We start from the raw sequence: 14,720 nt of genomic DNA, 5'->3' as shown, positions 1-14,720 counted from the left end.
ATTTTTTTGTCAAAAAGCCAAAAAATCATGTTTATTCAGCAGACTCCTTGGCTATCATGTTTTTTCCTCTTTGTAAGTGAAAATGGTACTTGTTGGGTCACCGGACAGTCAATATGGGACGATACTAGCTTAAGTTTATTAGCTGCTACTGGCGTCTGGTGCTTTTGTCCCCTTCCTTTCCCTAACCCCCCCCCCCCCCCCCCCCGGTTTCCTTTTCCATAGATAGAGAGTCATCTAGAAAAAGATAAGGGATTGCTTTTGCTTCTATGTGATATGGTGGTCTGGCATGAGTGCACTTAATTTAACTACCAAATCTAATATGCTCAGCTGCTTCAGGACCTTGCTCTTGCAACTCTGATCAACCAGATCTTGGCAGTGTTCTATCTCACTTCATTCTTTCACGTCCTGTCTTCTAGACCTCCTTGCATCAATTCTAAGCTCACAGTACTGCTTGGTTATCTGTTGCTGATCATTTTCTTTCCTTGCCCCTTTTCTTCTTTTCTGCACTATTGTCCTCTTCTGACAAAGAGCCTAGTCCTTTTTCTTGCTTATGGTATTGTGCTACCATGAATTTTAGATAGCAAAGATTGTGCGAAATTTAACTAGCATCAATTTTGCCCTTCTTTCTTGAAACCCTTTGTTATTCCGATGGGTAGACTTGCTAGCTTCTTCCGTTTAACTGGACCTCACAACGTAGCTTATTTTTTATGAGGAGGACTGAGATGCGTATCGACAATTTCCTTCCATTAGTTGTCCTAGAGATGGTGACTAACCTGCAAATTGCTCTCTACGAGTCTCATCTCCCCAGTGGGACAATATTTGCTTATAGGTACTCACATCTGTTATCTTTGCCCGTTATTCTGCCTCTTTCTTTAAGCCTCTTCTCATTTGGCTCCATTAAATCTTCGTACAACCATGGTCTATTTTCCATATTCTGTAATCTGTATCTACTGGTTCTTATACTCTTACTGTCTCAAATTACTGCCTTTGTCTTCATCTTCCCATTTACTATTGGCCTGGGTACATTGACTTCCTTTTACCAGTAATACTGCAGGATTTGTTGTCTCTCTAGGCTCTAGCGATTTGAGGGGCCTTTTTCAGTGGTTTCAGCTGGTTTTAGTGACTTGTATTAGTGAGAATCATTAATTGAACTTTCGCTCACCAAAGTTCTAAAATCTGTATGCTGTGTATCTTCAGACATATTAGGCAAATCAAGGTAACTCCTAAGAGTTCAGAGTCTTTCACTGCATAATCTTACTCGTCTTCATATTTTTGTGATATGGAATTACTACCCTTAGGTTTATTAGCTAGAAAGAGAGTAACTTGATTTCTTTAAGCCATGTCTTTTCACTTATTTATTGGTCATTGTGCAGACAAGGGCCTGAGCAGCCTGATCTGCATTGGCCCTGATTTAAGCAAGGGACTGGAACAGATGATCTCAGGAACTTATTCTGTGACTCTAAGATGATTTTTGTGTTTTGAAACTCTAAAGCTATCACTTCTTTAATGCATCCAGTGTTTTGAGATTGAGTACATCAGTAGCATAGTCTAATTTGATTATTTGTTGCTTTTTTCGAGTTGTCCTGGTCTGCCTCAAGCTTGATGGCTTTCTAGCTTAAAGAAATAAGTGATGAGAGTAAGAGTTATTATTAAGCTGGAAAAAAAAATACTAGTAGAATTACGGATTAAAACAAACAGAGTTACAAAATGCAGATGTCTTGATCCAGAAATCCAGACACTAATATGCAGCTAATGGAGCCATATTAAAAAATGTTTTTCAACTTAACCATGTAGTTGATGCACAGGAGGAAGTCACACAAGGCATTTTTCGTGCTGGTCCTCTTGTGAGAAGCTGTGATTAGCAGCAGTCTGTCATGCAGGGAAGTGGGGAGCTGCGGTGTTTGCTGCTCTGGCTGGTTCAGGCAACCACTGGAGGGCGTGTGCAGCCGCAGAAAAGCTGCCCGCTTTTAGGCTTATTTTTTAGATAGAGGGAATTTAAATGCCCAGATCAGATCTTGTGTTTTGCATTCTGGTTTAGTCTGTTGAGAATCCGTGGGAAGGAAGTACAGATTTTGCAACAGTTCAGTGGTTTGGTTTTTTTTTTAAGGAATTTTGGTGTCATCTCTGTAACCATAAGCATCACGTGTTCTGTAATGGGATTGCCTTTTGCCTAGAGATTTATAGAATTTGTCATCAGTTGTTTCTTAAAATATGATTTCAGTTAAATCTGCTGAATCACAGCTTGAAACATTGTCGTATTATTAATTGGGTTGAGAGTCTGTCTCATGTCCATGTTTTCAGAGAAGATCTTGTGAAAGTACGTGAGTTTTCTTTCGGTTTAGTGAGTTCTTTGTTCTGTTCTGGTGGAAATTTGAGTTTCCTTTTACCTCTGACTCCTCTTCAAAAGGGTTAATACAGTTGGCTGGTTTCCACTCATTTTATCAGAGATTCTATTGGTAATTCAGACTTCATCTGGCTAAAGAAATATTAGAACCTTCCCTGTCACAGATTAACTTGGAGTTCAGGTATGCTTGCTCTTCTTACCTTGTTTAATGCCAACTTTTCAGGCTGCTGTTTGTCCCTGGAGAATGGTTTTCATCTCTCAAATGAGTCTATGTAGCTTGTATGGAGAGATACCGTTTTATCTTGTAGGTACCTTAGAGCAGCATGTTAGGGAGATGGGAGCATTTGCTAAGGAGTGATGGAGTTATGATTTTTAGATTCCCCCCCCCCCCCCCCCATATTTGTACATGAAAAGGTATCGTGTTGGCCAATTGCTTTGAGTTCAGGCTTGACACCCTTAAGAAGCTTTGCCAGGCTAGGGTAATGCTCAGTAACAAGCATTTGTACATTGCTACTCCTGATGTAGAAGTAGCAAATATGCAAGTTTCAGGAATATGCCGGTTGTAAGCATTGTAACTGTGTACATTAATAAACAAGGTGGTGAGATTCAGAAGAAATTTCTTCCATAGCAACTGATAATTCAATAGTTATTCATCATGGTTTTTACTGCACTTTTTTGGAAGCATGGGAGACTAGATTTGATGAATTTTTGATGCGATGTGACAGTTCTTGGACTTAATCATATATGAAATTGGTTACCTTGGTCATAGCTATGAAGATTATTGTGCTGAGCTTTCATAATATTTATGAAGGTGTATTTCTCTGTCATGTATACACTGGACCTAGTAATATGAAGAGTCTACGCATATGAATTTTAAAAATGGAAATGGTCATCTTGCCTGGTCTAGGAGCACAAAGGAGTCATTCTGCCAGATTCATTTGTTTGGTACGATAGTATAATGTTGAAATGGGCAGGGTTAGCTTTTAGAAGCCTCGGAAGACCTGTCTAGGGCAGATAATAGTGCAGTTTTAACTTGTTGGATGTTTTCAAATTTCTGTATGAAAAACGAGTGTTAGATGATATTGTTATTAAAAAGCTGAAGCTTCAGCAGTTGTTTTGACCATTTAAAGATTGCACAGGCCTGAAGGATCAGCTGTTTCCCAGTGGGCTGGTGTTCATGATACAGAATGCTCACCTTTTATTTGTTCTCATAGCCAGAACGCTTTGGGATACGTCTGAACACTGAGCTGTGTTGTTTCCTCAGGAGGTGTGCTTTATTGGAAGATTGAGGGCCTGTTTGTAGAGTGAGGAAGAGAAACTTTTGATGCTGCTGTCCATGGTGTAGGTGCTATAGTAACACAGCCTGTGGGGGTTTTATGCTGGCACAGCCTCTTAGAAATAAACTCATCTGTTATAACATTGTTATTAATGATATTATCTTAGGTCTAACTCTTACTTGTTTTAAACAGTGCAATACCTTTAAGTAATTAGTGTGGGCAAGACTCAGCTGTAGATTGTTAAAATGAAAGCTGTGATTTTGCTCTCTGCTTTTGTTTTAATAAAATTGATGATTCATTAATTTATTCTTCTAGAACTTTTTCATAATGCATATTAACAGATATTGAAGTATTTTGGTTATGAAGATTGTAAGCAACACTTTTTTTAGTAAAAGTCGAATGAAGTACATTGAGTGTTTATATTAGTGGGGACATATCTATCTGAATACTTGGTAGCTTTTGACATTTCTGTATTATTAAAAAATATTCTCTGTCTTTTTGTCTTAATATAGCAGTGTAAGACTGGAAACATCTGGGCTGAATGGACTTTAGCATCAAAAGAAGTTCTCAACTGTTAACTCGAAAAATTAACTACATCAAAATGAAGCAGGTACCAGAGATCCTTGGAAATACCAATGGGAAAACTCAGAATTGTGAAGTGAATCGTGAGTGTTCTGTCTACTTGGGCAAAGCACAACTTTCTGCCACTCTACAAGAAGGTGTCATGCAAAAATATAATGGCCATGAGGCTCTTCCATTTATTCCAGCTGATAAATTGAAAGATCTAACCTCTCGTGTGTTTAATGGTGAGTCTGGGGCCCAAGATGCCAAGCTGCGCTTTGAACCCCAGGAAATAAAGGGAGTTGGAACACCACCCAACACTACTCCTATCAAGAATGGCTCTCCAGAAATTAAGCTGAAAATCACTAAAACCTACATGAATGGAAAGCCTCTTTTTGAATCTTCCATTTGTGGAGACAATGGTGCAGATGTGTCTCAGTCAGAGGAAAATGAACAAAAGCCAGCAAACAAAGAGAGGAGAAACAGAAAAAGAAGCATAAAATATGACTCCTTGCTTGAGCAGGGTCTTGTTGAAGCAGCGTTAGTATCAAAGACTTCAAGCCCCACTGAAAAGAAGGTAGTACTTTTTTTTTTTTTTTCTACATTCTTTCTTTTGTTAGGTTTGTTACTCGTACTGAGATTTCATTTGTTAAAATGTTAATCTTCATTTCAGGTATTTCAATAGGTGCTTCCCACACTTTCTATGATACTCTGTCTTTGTCTCAACAAAGGACAGATGCACTCTAGTTCTGGTCTGTGTTTCTTGCCTAGGCTAGGAGTACCCCATAAATTCTGTTTCCATGTAAGTAAAGTAAGTCTCCAGAGCAAATCAGGGCATGTGGTAGTATGGGATGTATGAAACTTCATCCAAACATGCAGCCAAGACCTAGCCAGGATGTGCACCTGGGCAAGGTGGCTGGGGAGGCCTCTGAAATTAGAGATGGCCTTGGAGCATGAGGTATTCTGGCTTCTTAATAACCAGATGTTTCTTAAAAAAATAATTATTTCTGTATTCCTGGTTCTGAATTAAAGAAAATGTACTCAGCTGTCAGTTGGCTGATTAAACTAGACTCTTTAACTTCAGATTTTGGCAGTTGGAATATAGTCCCTACCCTTCTTTGTCATCTGAAAAGAGCTGGTTTTGCTTGCTCTAACCTAGTGAGTTGTATTCATTGAAAAGGTCTAGATACTTGCATTAAGTGTCATTAACTTTTGTGGTCAAGCTCATCTGTTTTTTGCTTCTTTTAAACATGGGCAGAAATGGAAATTTCACCTTTTTTAATTTGCTTTACCAGATTGTAAATAAGAATGCTGCTGGGAGCCCTTTTCCCCCTTCATCTAGTTTTTGTTGCTAGACTCCCCTTAAAGGAATGTGGTTTGCAATCATTTTATCTTCAAGGAAGAAACATACATAGCAGGGATACTACTATGTATATTACGTTTCTCAATGAGTGATTCAGAATAGTCTTGTATAACAATAGTAAATATTAGTGAATGCTTTGGCTAGTGAACAGGTCATGTTTTTACACACCTTAAACATGAAATGTATGTTATCGTTTTCTGTCAACTGTAGGTTTACTAGTTAATGTTGATTCTTAGTTTCTCCCAAGGTCACACGTGCAGAGAAGAACCACACATATAGCTGGTGCATTACTGATTTTATTTACCCTTATTTTCATTAAAACTGCTTAATGAAGGAGTGTACAGACCTGTGTAAACGTTCTTCCAAGTACCAGAAATATTTATCATTTATTTATGATTCAAATATATTATTCATCCTAGAATGATCGATACTGATGTTTTCAGGAATTTTATTAAAGAGTTTGTTTTCTTTAATTTTAACAGAATGTTTTAACACTAATTGGTTCAGACTTTGCCGAATCACTACCCAGAGGTAAAAAGTATGGGCACAGCCTATAGTTGGAGTAATTCTTTGTCTCATTGTTAATGAGGATAAATTGGACTAAAAGTTGGTATATTTATTAGCATCAACAACTCTAGCATATTTGTGTGATTTGTGTGGCTTTTTTTTTTTTAAGAAAGAGGAGGAAATATTTACTATGCCCATCTACACAGTTTATTCTGAGGCCTTTCACATCAGTTGTCAATTAAGGGTGGCCTTTAATTTTTCCTGGTGATCGGTTCATTTAAGATTAAAAAAAAGGTTAGTCTGGCTTCTCTGAGTTGTTTTTTTGTCCAGAAATGGTCAGAAGAAAACCATGTCTACACTGTTTCCCAGAGTGATTGAGACTTGATGGCTGGAGAGTGGTAGGGTTATTTATTTGCCAAACCAGTGAGCTACCAAACTACCAAATCAGGACAACCACCTGCTTGATCTCAGACTTTGCAATATTATAACCCTGTTCTTTTCAGACCATTTGGAACTGGGGGTCATGCTTCTCGCTTTTTTTTCTTGCATAGTGCATTTTAAGCATAAAGGGCAGAAGGAAAAGCATTTGAAGGTCACAAGGTGTTGGTTTATGATATAACTCCTTGACTGTAGAAAGTCTGGGGCTTTTCTTTCTCTCACAGGGAAGGTTTGCAACTGTGCAGGTTTAAAATAAAGGAAGAAAAACAAAATACTAGGGAACACACTGAAGATTTTTCAAATGTTTGTTCACATGCAGACTAGTGATACACATGTGTTCTCTGTGGTCATAACTGTAATTATCTTAATATCAGTGTTCTTCGGTTTCAGGCCCCTGCTCTAGCTGTTATTTCATCACCAACATCCAAAGCCTTAATGTTAGTGCATCATACTGTGGTTTTATGTAGCTGATTGTGGCTGCAAAGTGGAAGTTAGAGAAAAATCATTGGAGTAAAAGCTGATTAATTTTGCACTTGGCTATCTGTTTATTGTAGGTTACAAGTTAATGTAGAACCTGTTTGTCTGGTTTTATTTCTGGTCCGGCTTCTTTCTCAATTTCTTGTTGTCCAAGCTCTTACTCTTTTGATTTAGCAAAAATCGCCATGTTTCAAATACTGCCTTTTGTGTAAGGTAATTATATCTCTGTTTGATGGACGTAGCAGATTACTATCTTGCTGAGGTGAGAGGCATATCGTTTAACAAATTTTCTTGTTGTTTGGGCATTTTTTGTTAACTTAAAGGAAGGCTGTTTAAAACTTTATCTGAAAGTCAGTTTTCAATTGGGAAAAAACTTGATCTGCCTAGCTCTGATGTGAGTTACATTTCTGTTGATAACCACCGCCTTTTCCAGGCCTTAGAGAAACAGCTGTACTGCTTTCATTTTCCCAAGGTAAAGGAGAGGAAGGTGGGATAAGCTTATGGCTTTTTCCTCTCTCCCCTCCTGCATTTCACCCTTCTTCCCCTCACCACTGGTATCTCTCCACCTGAGGAATTAACTTTAAAATCCAGGCCTCTTCTGATAAGGCCTGGTTTAGCAACTTTTATGCCAAGGCACCACGCTGATAGTGGTCTGACAGCACCTCTAAATGTTCTGCTATTGGTGGTAGGTATCACATGTTGGATGTCTGAATCGATGCCAAACCCATGGGCTCCGATAGTTGCCCACTTGATACTGCTGCTCATGAGAGGGCAGTATGCTTCAGTACTAGATTTTGTGGTGGCTGCTTTTTGAGTCATTGGTTTTGTCAGTTCTTGCAACACTACCAGTTAGGAATGAGGACTTTCCTAGATTTTTCTCACTCAGTGCTTTTGTTAGAAGTGGAACAATCCTGTTTGGAGGAGAATGGTAGAGGTTTACTTCATATACTAATATGAAGTAGTCCAAGTTTGATCCCTAGAGCAATCCAGAGTTTCTGTATGGGAAATAGAGAGCACATATATCTGCAGCTCTTATGCTGGTGGTCCCAGAGTAGGTCTGAGCTCTCTAACCCTAAGAACAGCTCAGTATGTGATATGGGCGCATTTGAGCTTGTTCTGCGTAAGCCGGTTTGGGCCTACAAGTGGCAGTTTGCCCTTTTGGCATGGCTTACTGGCATGACTTCCTAGCACGGGTGCAGTAGCTCAGAAGAGCAGCAGTGCTGTGTCCAGAACAAACCTGGAAGTCCACACACTGTTATACTTGCTAGTTGGGGATTCCAGCTGTGTCAGATGTACATGATCCAAAATGTACCTTCCACATAGCTTCCTGTCCAGTTTTCTTGTAGCCCTCTTTTAGTATTACACCAGAAACTTGGCGGTTTGGTACTCTTTCTGCTCAGTAGAGTTTATAATGACTTTGCAGCAGATACCTGTGGGGCAATTTAAGTTACTGGAGAAACTCCACTAGTCCTTGTCATGCATTTATGCTGCAGTTTTGTCTTCACACAGAAAAACTGTTCTGGCCAACTCCATTATGTCCGATACCTACATAATGTTCTAGTGCCCTTCCCAGTGAATGGCAAAGATTTGGAAACCCAGTAAGGGTAGAACAGAAGCAGTCTGAGGATTATCTGCTGCTTTTTATGCTTCTGTGTTAACTAAATACAGGAAGGTGGAGATGAGCAGAAACCAACAAGTTCCCTCTGTAAGATTGGAAAGCTGTGCTTATCAAATGTTTGATTATCATGTTATAGCTGTTACAGCCAGATCCTGAGGTGGCTTGTTTTGTTTTAATTTCCAAAAAAGTAAAAAGAAAAAATAAAGTAAAATAAATGTGTCTTTTTCAGAAAGAGGTCTTGCTTGATTGTTTTGCATCATCAGTTATTAGGAATTTGTGGTCAAGTATGGTTACTGAACTTGTCATAAAATGTGCAGCTAAACTACCACATGAGTCAGGATCTGTAGTTGTAGGGTAAAATGAACTTGATTACTTTTTTAATAGGCTGTTCTTAAGGTATCAGATCCTGACTTCAGGTGAGTGATAACACAGGCAGTCTGGCTGATGTTGTCAGAATCCCAAAGGAGTAGGAGTAACCCTAAAAATCTCATCTGGGTGATCCCTTCAGGAACAAGAGAAATAACTTCTTATCCTTTTTGGAAAGGTTCCTGAGCTACTGTTTTGCGTTAGCCATTAGTAAAGGATTATGTTTAGCTACGCCTTAAACTTGTTTGTGCTAAGCAGATCACAATGTGCAGCAGTAATTGCTACTTTGGAACTTCAAATTGTTTATTCTTAACGCCTCATTGGAAAAGTATCTTAAAGAGCTACTTGTAGGTTAAGAAGCACCAAAAAGCATACAGCGTCAAGAGTATGCTGGTTTGGGGTGAGATTAGAAGCTATGACTGTTCTCAGAGTGGCTACAAAATTAATTACAGAAAGCTTAAGTATTTGTTGAAGGCTCTCCATACCAGACTTCCTGTTCTTGTATGTAAAAGTGGCTGAATTAAGTACACTTTCTGCGTAAATCTGTCGTCTCAACATGTAATATGTAAATACATTATTTTTTTTCCTTCTTCATAAACACATTGGTGGAAGAACCCAAATTAAATATGAAATAATATCTTGAAGTGATGACAAAAACCACTATAAGAATAGCTCTACTAAGTTGGATCAAGGAGCCATTTGATTCAGCTCAGCACCTCACCTCGGGGGTGAGGTTCAGCAGAGGATGCATCATGGAGAGTGTAGACATGGTAAATCATGGAGTGATGCTCTTTTTGAATACATTCAGCCTCCAGCAGTTTGTGACTCAGAGGTTTCTAGAGCTGGTGACTTTGTATTTAATAGCTGTAGATGGCTAAATTCATGGAAGACAACCTCAGAGCCACAGAGCAGCTCTTTTTCCTTTTCAATTTGCCACCTACTTGTTTCATTTGAGTTTCTCATAATACTAGAAGTAGGGATCATGGACAAACTTCTATATTACTGATAGTTTTATAGATTTCTCACAAACCTGTGCAATTTTTAATTTCAGCTTGAAGAGTCCTCATGCATTGTTCTACATACAGGAGCCATTCCAGAATGTTATTTCTTGTTACCATCGTTTATCTGAACTGTGATGACCTTTGGGTTCTGCTGTGTCTTTCTGAGAATGAGACCAGAACTATACATGACATTCAAGATACAGATGTCTTGTGGATACATACAGTGGCATGTTAATGATTTTCTATATTATTCTCAATTTCATTCTTTTTTCATCGTAAATACGTAGCATTTGATTGATTCGTGACTGCTTCTGAACACTGAGCCAGTTTTCTGTGGAAAAGAGCTGACCAGATGTAATGTAACTCAAATTCAAAGAATGTCAGCAACTGTTGCTTTGTTTCATACTCATCTTTGGTTTGTGCATTCCAGGACTTCTCTAATTTTAATTGGGTCTTTTGGGCACTATGGTGGACATGACAGATCAAATAAAGTGGTGAGCAGGCCATCTTTGGGAAGGACTAGCTTCCCTTTACATCTCAACAACAGACTGTGTACCATAACACAGTTGAGAGGCTAATGACACATTTTTAGTTTAATTGTTTTTTATGTTGACCAGACTTATTCTCAGTCGTTGCACTGATAGTGTCATGAATTAAATGAATACTGTCATCTTGGCATCTCCTCTTCACATTTTATTGACCATTACCGGTTGGTGTGGAAAGAAATTTGCTTGTTCTCACTGCTTTTCTGTCCAAGATATGGTGAGACCTTCCTGTTGCTCTGCTCAGTGTTCTGCTTAACCAAAGTAAAGCATCTCTAACTTTTGTATTTAGCTGAGAGTTAGATCTACAGTTCAGCATTATGTTACTTGGATGGATTTACAGGCAGATTTTTGGGAAACTTTAGTGATCTGTACCAGATGTCATTTCTGGCCCTTAAAGCCCCCTGTTGTCAAGAAAGAAAGATGCTTTGTAGTAACCCTTAGGCAAAGTAGCGAAAGCAAAATATTTTGATCTGTCTTGGAACAGTGCTATCAGCCTCCTTTACAAGTTTCCTTGTTCTGGCATGGATTTCATGTAGAGCGCATGAACTTTAGGACCTCCAAAAGAGGTCTTTGTTCACAGACACAAATTTTATGTTTGTCTATGACCATGTTTTGTTATCCTCCTATTATAAATAAATAGGTCCAACCAGGCTAACATTTATATTTCTGCTTTTTGCAAATACCCGAAGTACCTACAGGAGTTGTTCTCTTGTGCATCTAAAATGGGCAGTAGCTAAAAGTCTAAATTGTTAATAATAAGGAATTAATTCCCTTCTCAGAAAGACAGTCCATAAAAATGCTTTTACTTTGGAAGCTCAGTGCAAGGGGGAAAAGTGGATCTTGCACAGACCATTGTTAAAGAAGCCCTGCTGCACTTGTATGAAGAAGGGAAGTGAATCTGTGGCCTCATAGCAGCAACTAATGCTAGAAAAGCTTGGGTTTGGTTTTTTGTTGTTGTTTTGTTTGTTTTGGTAAATAAATGTCAACTCGAGTGTACGTTGAGGATGCTTGTGAAGAAGTAAAATAACTTGGTATCTTAGTTCTTGTGGAATTAGTACCACTTCGATCATGTGCTTCATGATGTTTTACTGCCACAACTGCCCTATTCATGTGGGGTTGGGGTAATTCTGGTTGGGGTTTCCCAGGTTTTCTGTACATCTTTATTGCTGAAAGTAAGGAATGTTTCAGGAATATGCTTCAGCATTGCCAAATCAAGGTAATTTCTGTCTGTTTAGGTTTTGGGGGTCGTGTTGTGTCCATCGTCCCCCCCCCACTTGCCCCTAGGCTGATTAATCACTGATACTGTTTCTTTCATTTCATCTCTAGAATAGGAGGACCTACCAGGTATGTGTAACAACACAACCTGGATGGAAACCTTTTGTGCCTGCTTTTAGGTATGGGGATTAATTTTAAAGGTCTAATCTCAAAGGCAAAGTAGTACTTGGACTATGTCAAATTATTAGTTAACTAACAGAGCCCCTTTATGCCAAATCAGCATTTGTTCTATTTAAGCCTAGACAGCTTCTTTCAGTAGCGTTCTTGTTGCAAAAAAGCATAGTGATAAGTATCTGCCTTCACCAGAAGACAATGTTCTGTAAATCTAGTTGCCTGTTGGCAGTATTATCTGGGCTTGGTTTTTTCTGTTTTCTACCAAGAATATTAGGTTTCAGAACATCTACCCATGCTATCTTGGATGTTTGTGAGCTACCAAGAAGAGGATATCTGTTAAGAAAATGTTTCAGGAAAACCCTTTCCTACTGAACTCTATAAGGGTGTAGGAGAGTGCTACGGGTAAGGCCCTGATACAGATTCTGATCTTGAAAGTATGTGAAACCGTTGTACATGCAGATAAAATACATATGGATATGGCATTCTGAAAATCTGTAGGTATGCTGAGATGATTTAGCTTTCATTCTGTTATCTTATGTGAAATTCATATGGAAATTATTCAGAAATAACCGTTTCCTGTGCCAAATGGCTCTACAGTTCTGCTTTTCCAGACTTCTGTAGCATCTCATATCCACACTGTCTTCTATACCAGGATACTACATCAAAAGTTTAGACTTTTGAGAGTGGGTAAAGGTTAGAGAAGTTGGATGTAGGCAGAAATCTTTTTCTAATACTCAGTATAAAAGGTTTCATTCATTCTGATCAAACCTTATCTAATTTAAATACCTATTTCTGAAACATGGAACCTTTCAATAATAAGCCAGTAACTTACAATTTAAGAGGTCATCTAAATGTAAATGCAGAAATTCAGTAAAGCAGCTGAAAGAAACTGCTCTACATATTTTTAAGAAAGATCGAGGGTTGGGAAGTGTTCCAGAACTTGCATCTTACTGGATTTATCTGTGAATGATTGAATCTGTTTCTCTTCAACTCTTTACACTGAAAAAAGGGTTGTATCCTAGTTACTAAAATACCATGTTAAGCTTATTTCTAAAATACTTGCTCATATAGTGTTTGTGTAAAGGAAGATTGCTGATTTGTATAGACAGATTTGTTTTTAAATGTAAAAGCATCTTAAAAAAATTTCTCATCAGCTGGAGACTTGCTAATGAGGGAACCAAAGCCAGAAAAAAGAATTGAAATGTAACCAGGAGTTTAGTGGTTGATTTGAAATACAAATTTGAGCTTCTATCATGTTTTAAAATCCATAATCTACATTATGAATCCCTGTCTAAACTTAAATTGATTTTTATTGTCTTCGGCTTGCTTTCCCTCTTGGAGGGGTGGGTCCTGCGTGGTGATATTCAACATGCTGTCCATGAACTGCTTTAGATGAATCTGTGGAAAGAAATGGAGGAAACAAACCTATTGTAACAAAATTTATATTTGCTTTCAAAGAGCCTCAGCCAGCACAGAAAAGAAAAGTTTTTCAGGGGATCTGCGAGTAGTGATTTTCTTCAGCCTTTTTTGTCCTCTTGTTTTATAGAATTAGCATCTAAGCACCGTGAATAAAAATAAATAAATCCTGGTTGTGGCAGGAAGATTCAAACTTAGTGTCTTCTGCAAATGTAATTCTTCACACTGCCAGATTTGACCCCTTTTTAGTAATAGAAGAAAAGAAGTTAGTGGTTAGTAATAGAAGAAAATAAAAGGTAACTTGAAGAAATACATTTAATGTAATTGTTCTCAAAATTGAATTTGGAAGGTTTTAGTTAAATCTCTGGCTTGGTATAAAACAATTAGAAATCTGAAAAACTAACAAACCAACCCTCAGTATAGTTTTTTTTTTTTTTTTTTTTGTTTTAATCTGGACTTTTCATGTCTACTTCCCCCTCAGTCTTTACCTTACTGCACCATATAATGTATGTTTTACAAGGGTGTTGCGGATTTAATTGTGCAGAGGTTGATGCAATGGCTTTTTGAGAACTGTAGTCTTTGGATGCTCTACTGAAGTGTCCCTTTCTGTTTTACTGAAGATAGAACACTTTGCCAACTCATTGCTTTTTTCTTAATGTTTCCTCATCCTTCTCTATTTTGTAGTAATAATCCAGCATTTTCTCTTAATCTTCTTGCAAGGGTCTGGTTTACTCTTTAGTCTTCTGCTTTAAAAATTCTCTGTAGGCAGTGGTTTGCTGAATATGTAATTACACAGCATTCTTCCATTAGACAATAAACAGAATATAACAGGACAGAGTGGAAGAACTTATCTTTTAATCGTGATACACTCAGTTACTTGTGGCTTACTATCTAAGTGTACTCCCCCACATCCCAGAAGGTGGGAGCTATTTGGATAAGCATAGGGCCTCTAAGGACTTGTCCTTCTGGGATAAACAGATTTACTATAACATGTGAATTATAATCTTAAAAAAAATAAAAAGAAAAAGAACACAGCACTAAGGCAGTTACGTTTGTGAGGATACTGTATTTTTATAGACAGAATCATTTAGAATGAGTGCTAGCCATTTCTTCACAGTCTTAAGTTGCCACCCTTTTCATTTGAAGCAATAGTGTATATTGAGGGTTTTGCATAGATTTTAATCAGCTGTAGTTGTAATTTTTGGTTTTGAAGTGATTTGACTTCATGAGATTTTTGTCCTCAATCACAAGTGGGAAGAAGCCGTTTCTCTGTCCTGAGTGATAGGGCGTCACTCATTGGGAAAATAGCTGCATCCCTCTATTCCTTTGCCTGAAGGCTGAGTGGTGATTTGCCTTTTATCAGGTGAAATTCCTGAATTTTTCAGGAAGTAAGAGCTTTGCTAAGAACATAATTGTGA

General features: G+C 38.1%; 1 protein-coding gene across 1 annotated transcript in view; it reads left to right on the top strand.

Annotated features, from left to right (window-relative positions):
* Positions 1–4,129: 4,129 nt before the first annotated feature.
* The window catches only part of WHSC1 (Wolf-Hirschhorn syndrome candidate 1), a 62,506-nt gene continuing 51,915 nt past the window's right edge, over positions 4,130–14,720 (top strand). The window contains exon 1 of the mRNA XM_010577338.1: positions 4,130–4,759. Within this exon, the coding sequence (XP_010575640.1) occupies positions 4,163–4,759 (597 nt within the window). The 5' untranslated portion in view covers positions 4,130–4,162. The remainder of the gene's footprint in view (positions 4,760–14,720) is intronic.

Source organism: Haliaeetus leucocephalus, unplaced genomic scaffold (genome assembly GCF_000737465.1).
Source record: "Haliaeetus leucocephalus isolate CR32 unplaced genomic scaffold, Haliaeetus_leucocephalus-4.0 Scaffold51, whole genome shotgun sequence".
Taxonomy (NCBI): domain Eukaryota; kingdom Metazoa; phylum Chordata; class Aves; order Accipitriformes; family Accipitridae; genus Haliaeetus; species Haliaeetus leucocephalus.
The sequence above is the reverse complement of the archived record's forward strand: the minus strand, read 5'-3'. Positions and strand labels throughout refer to the sequence as shown.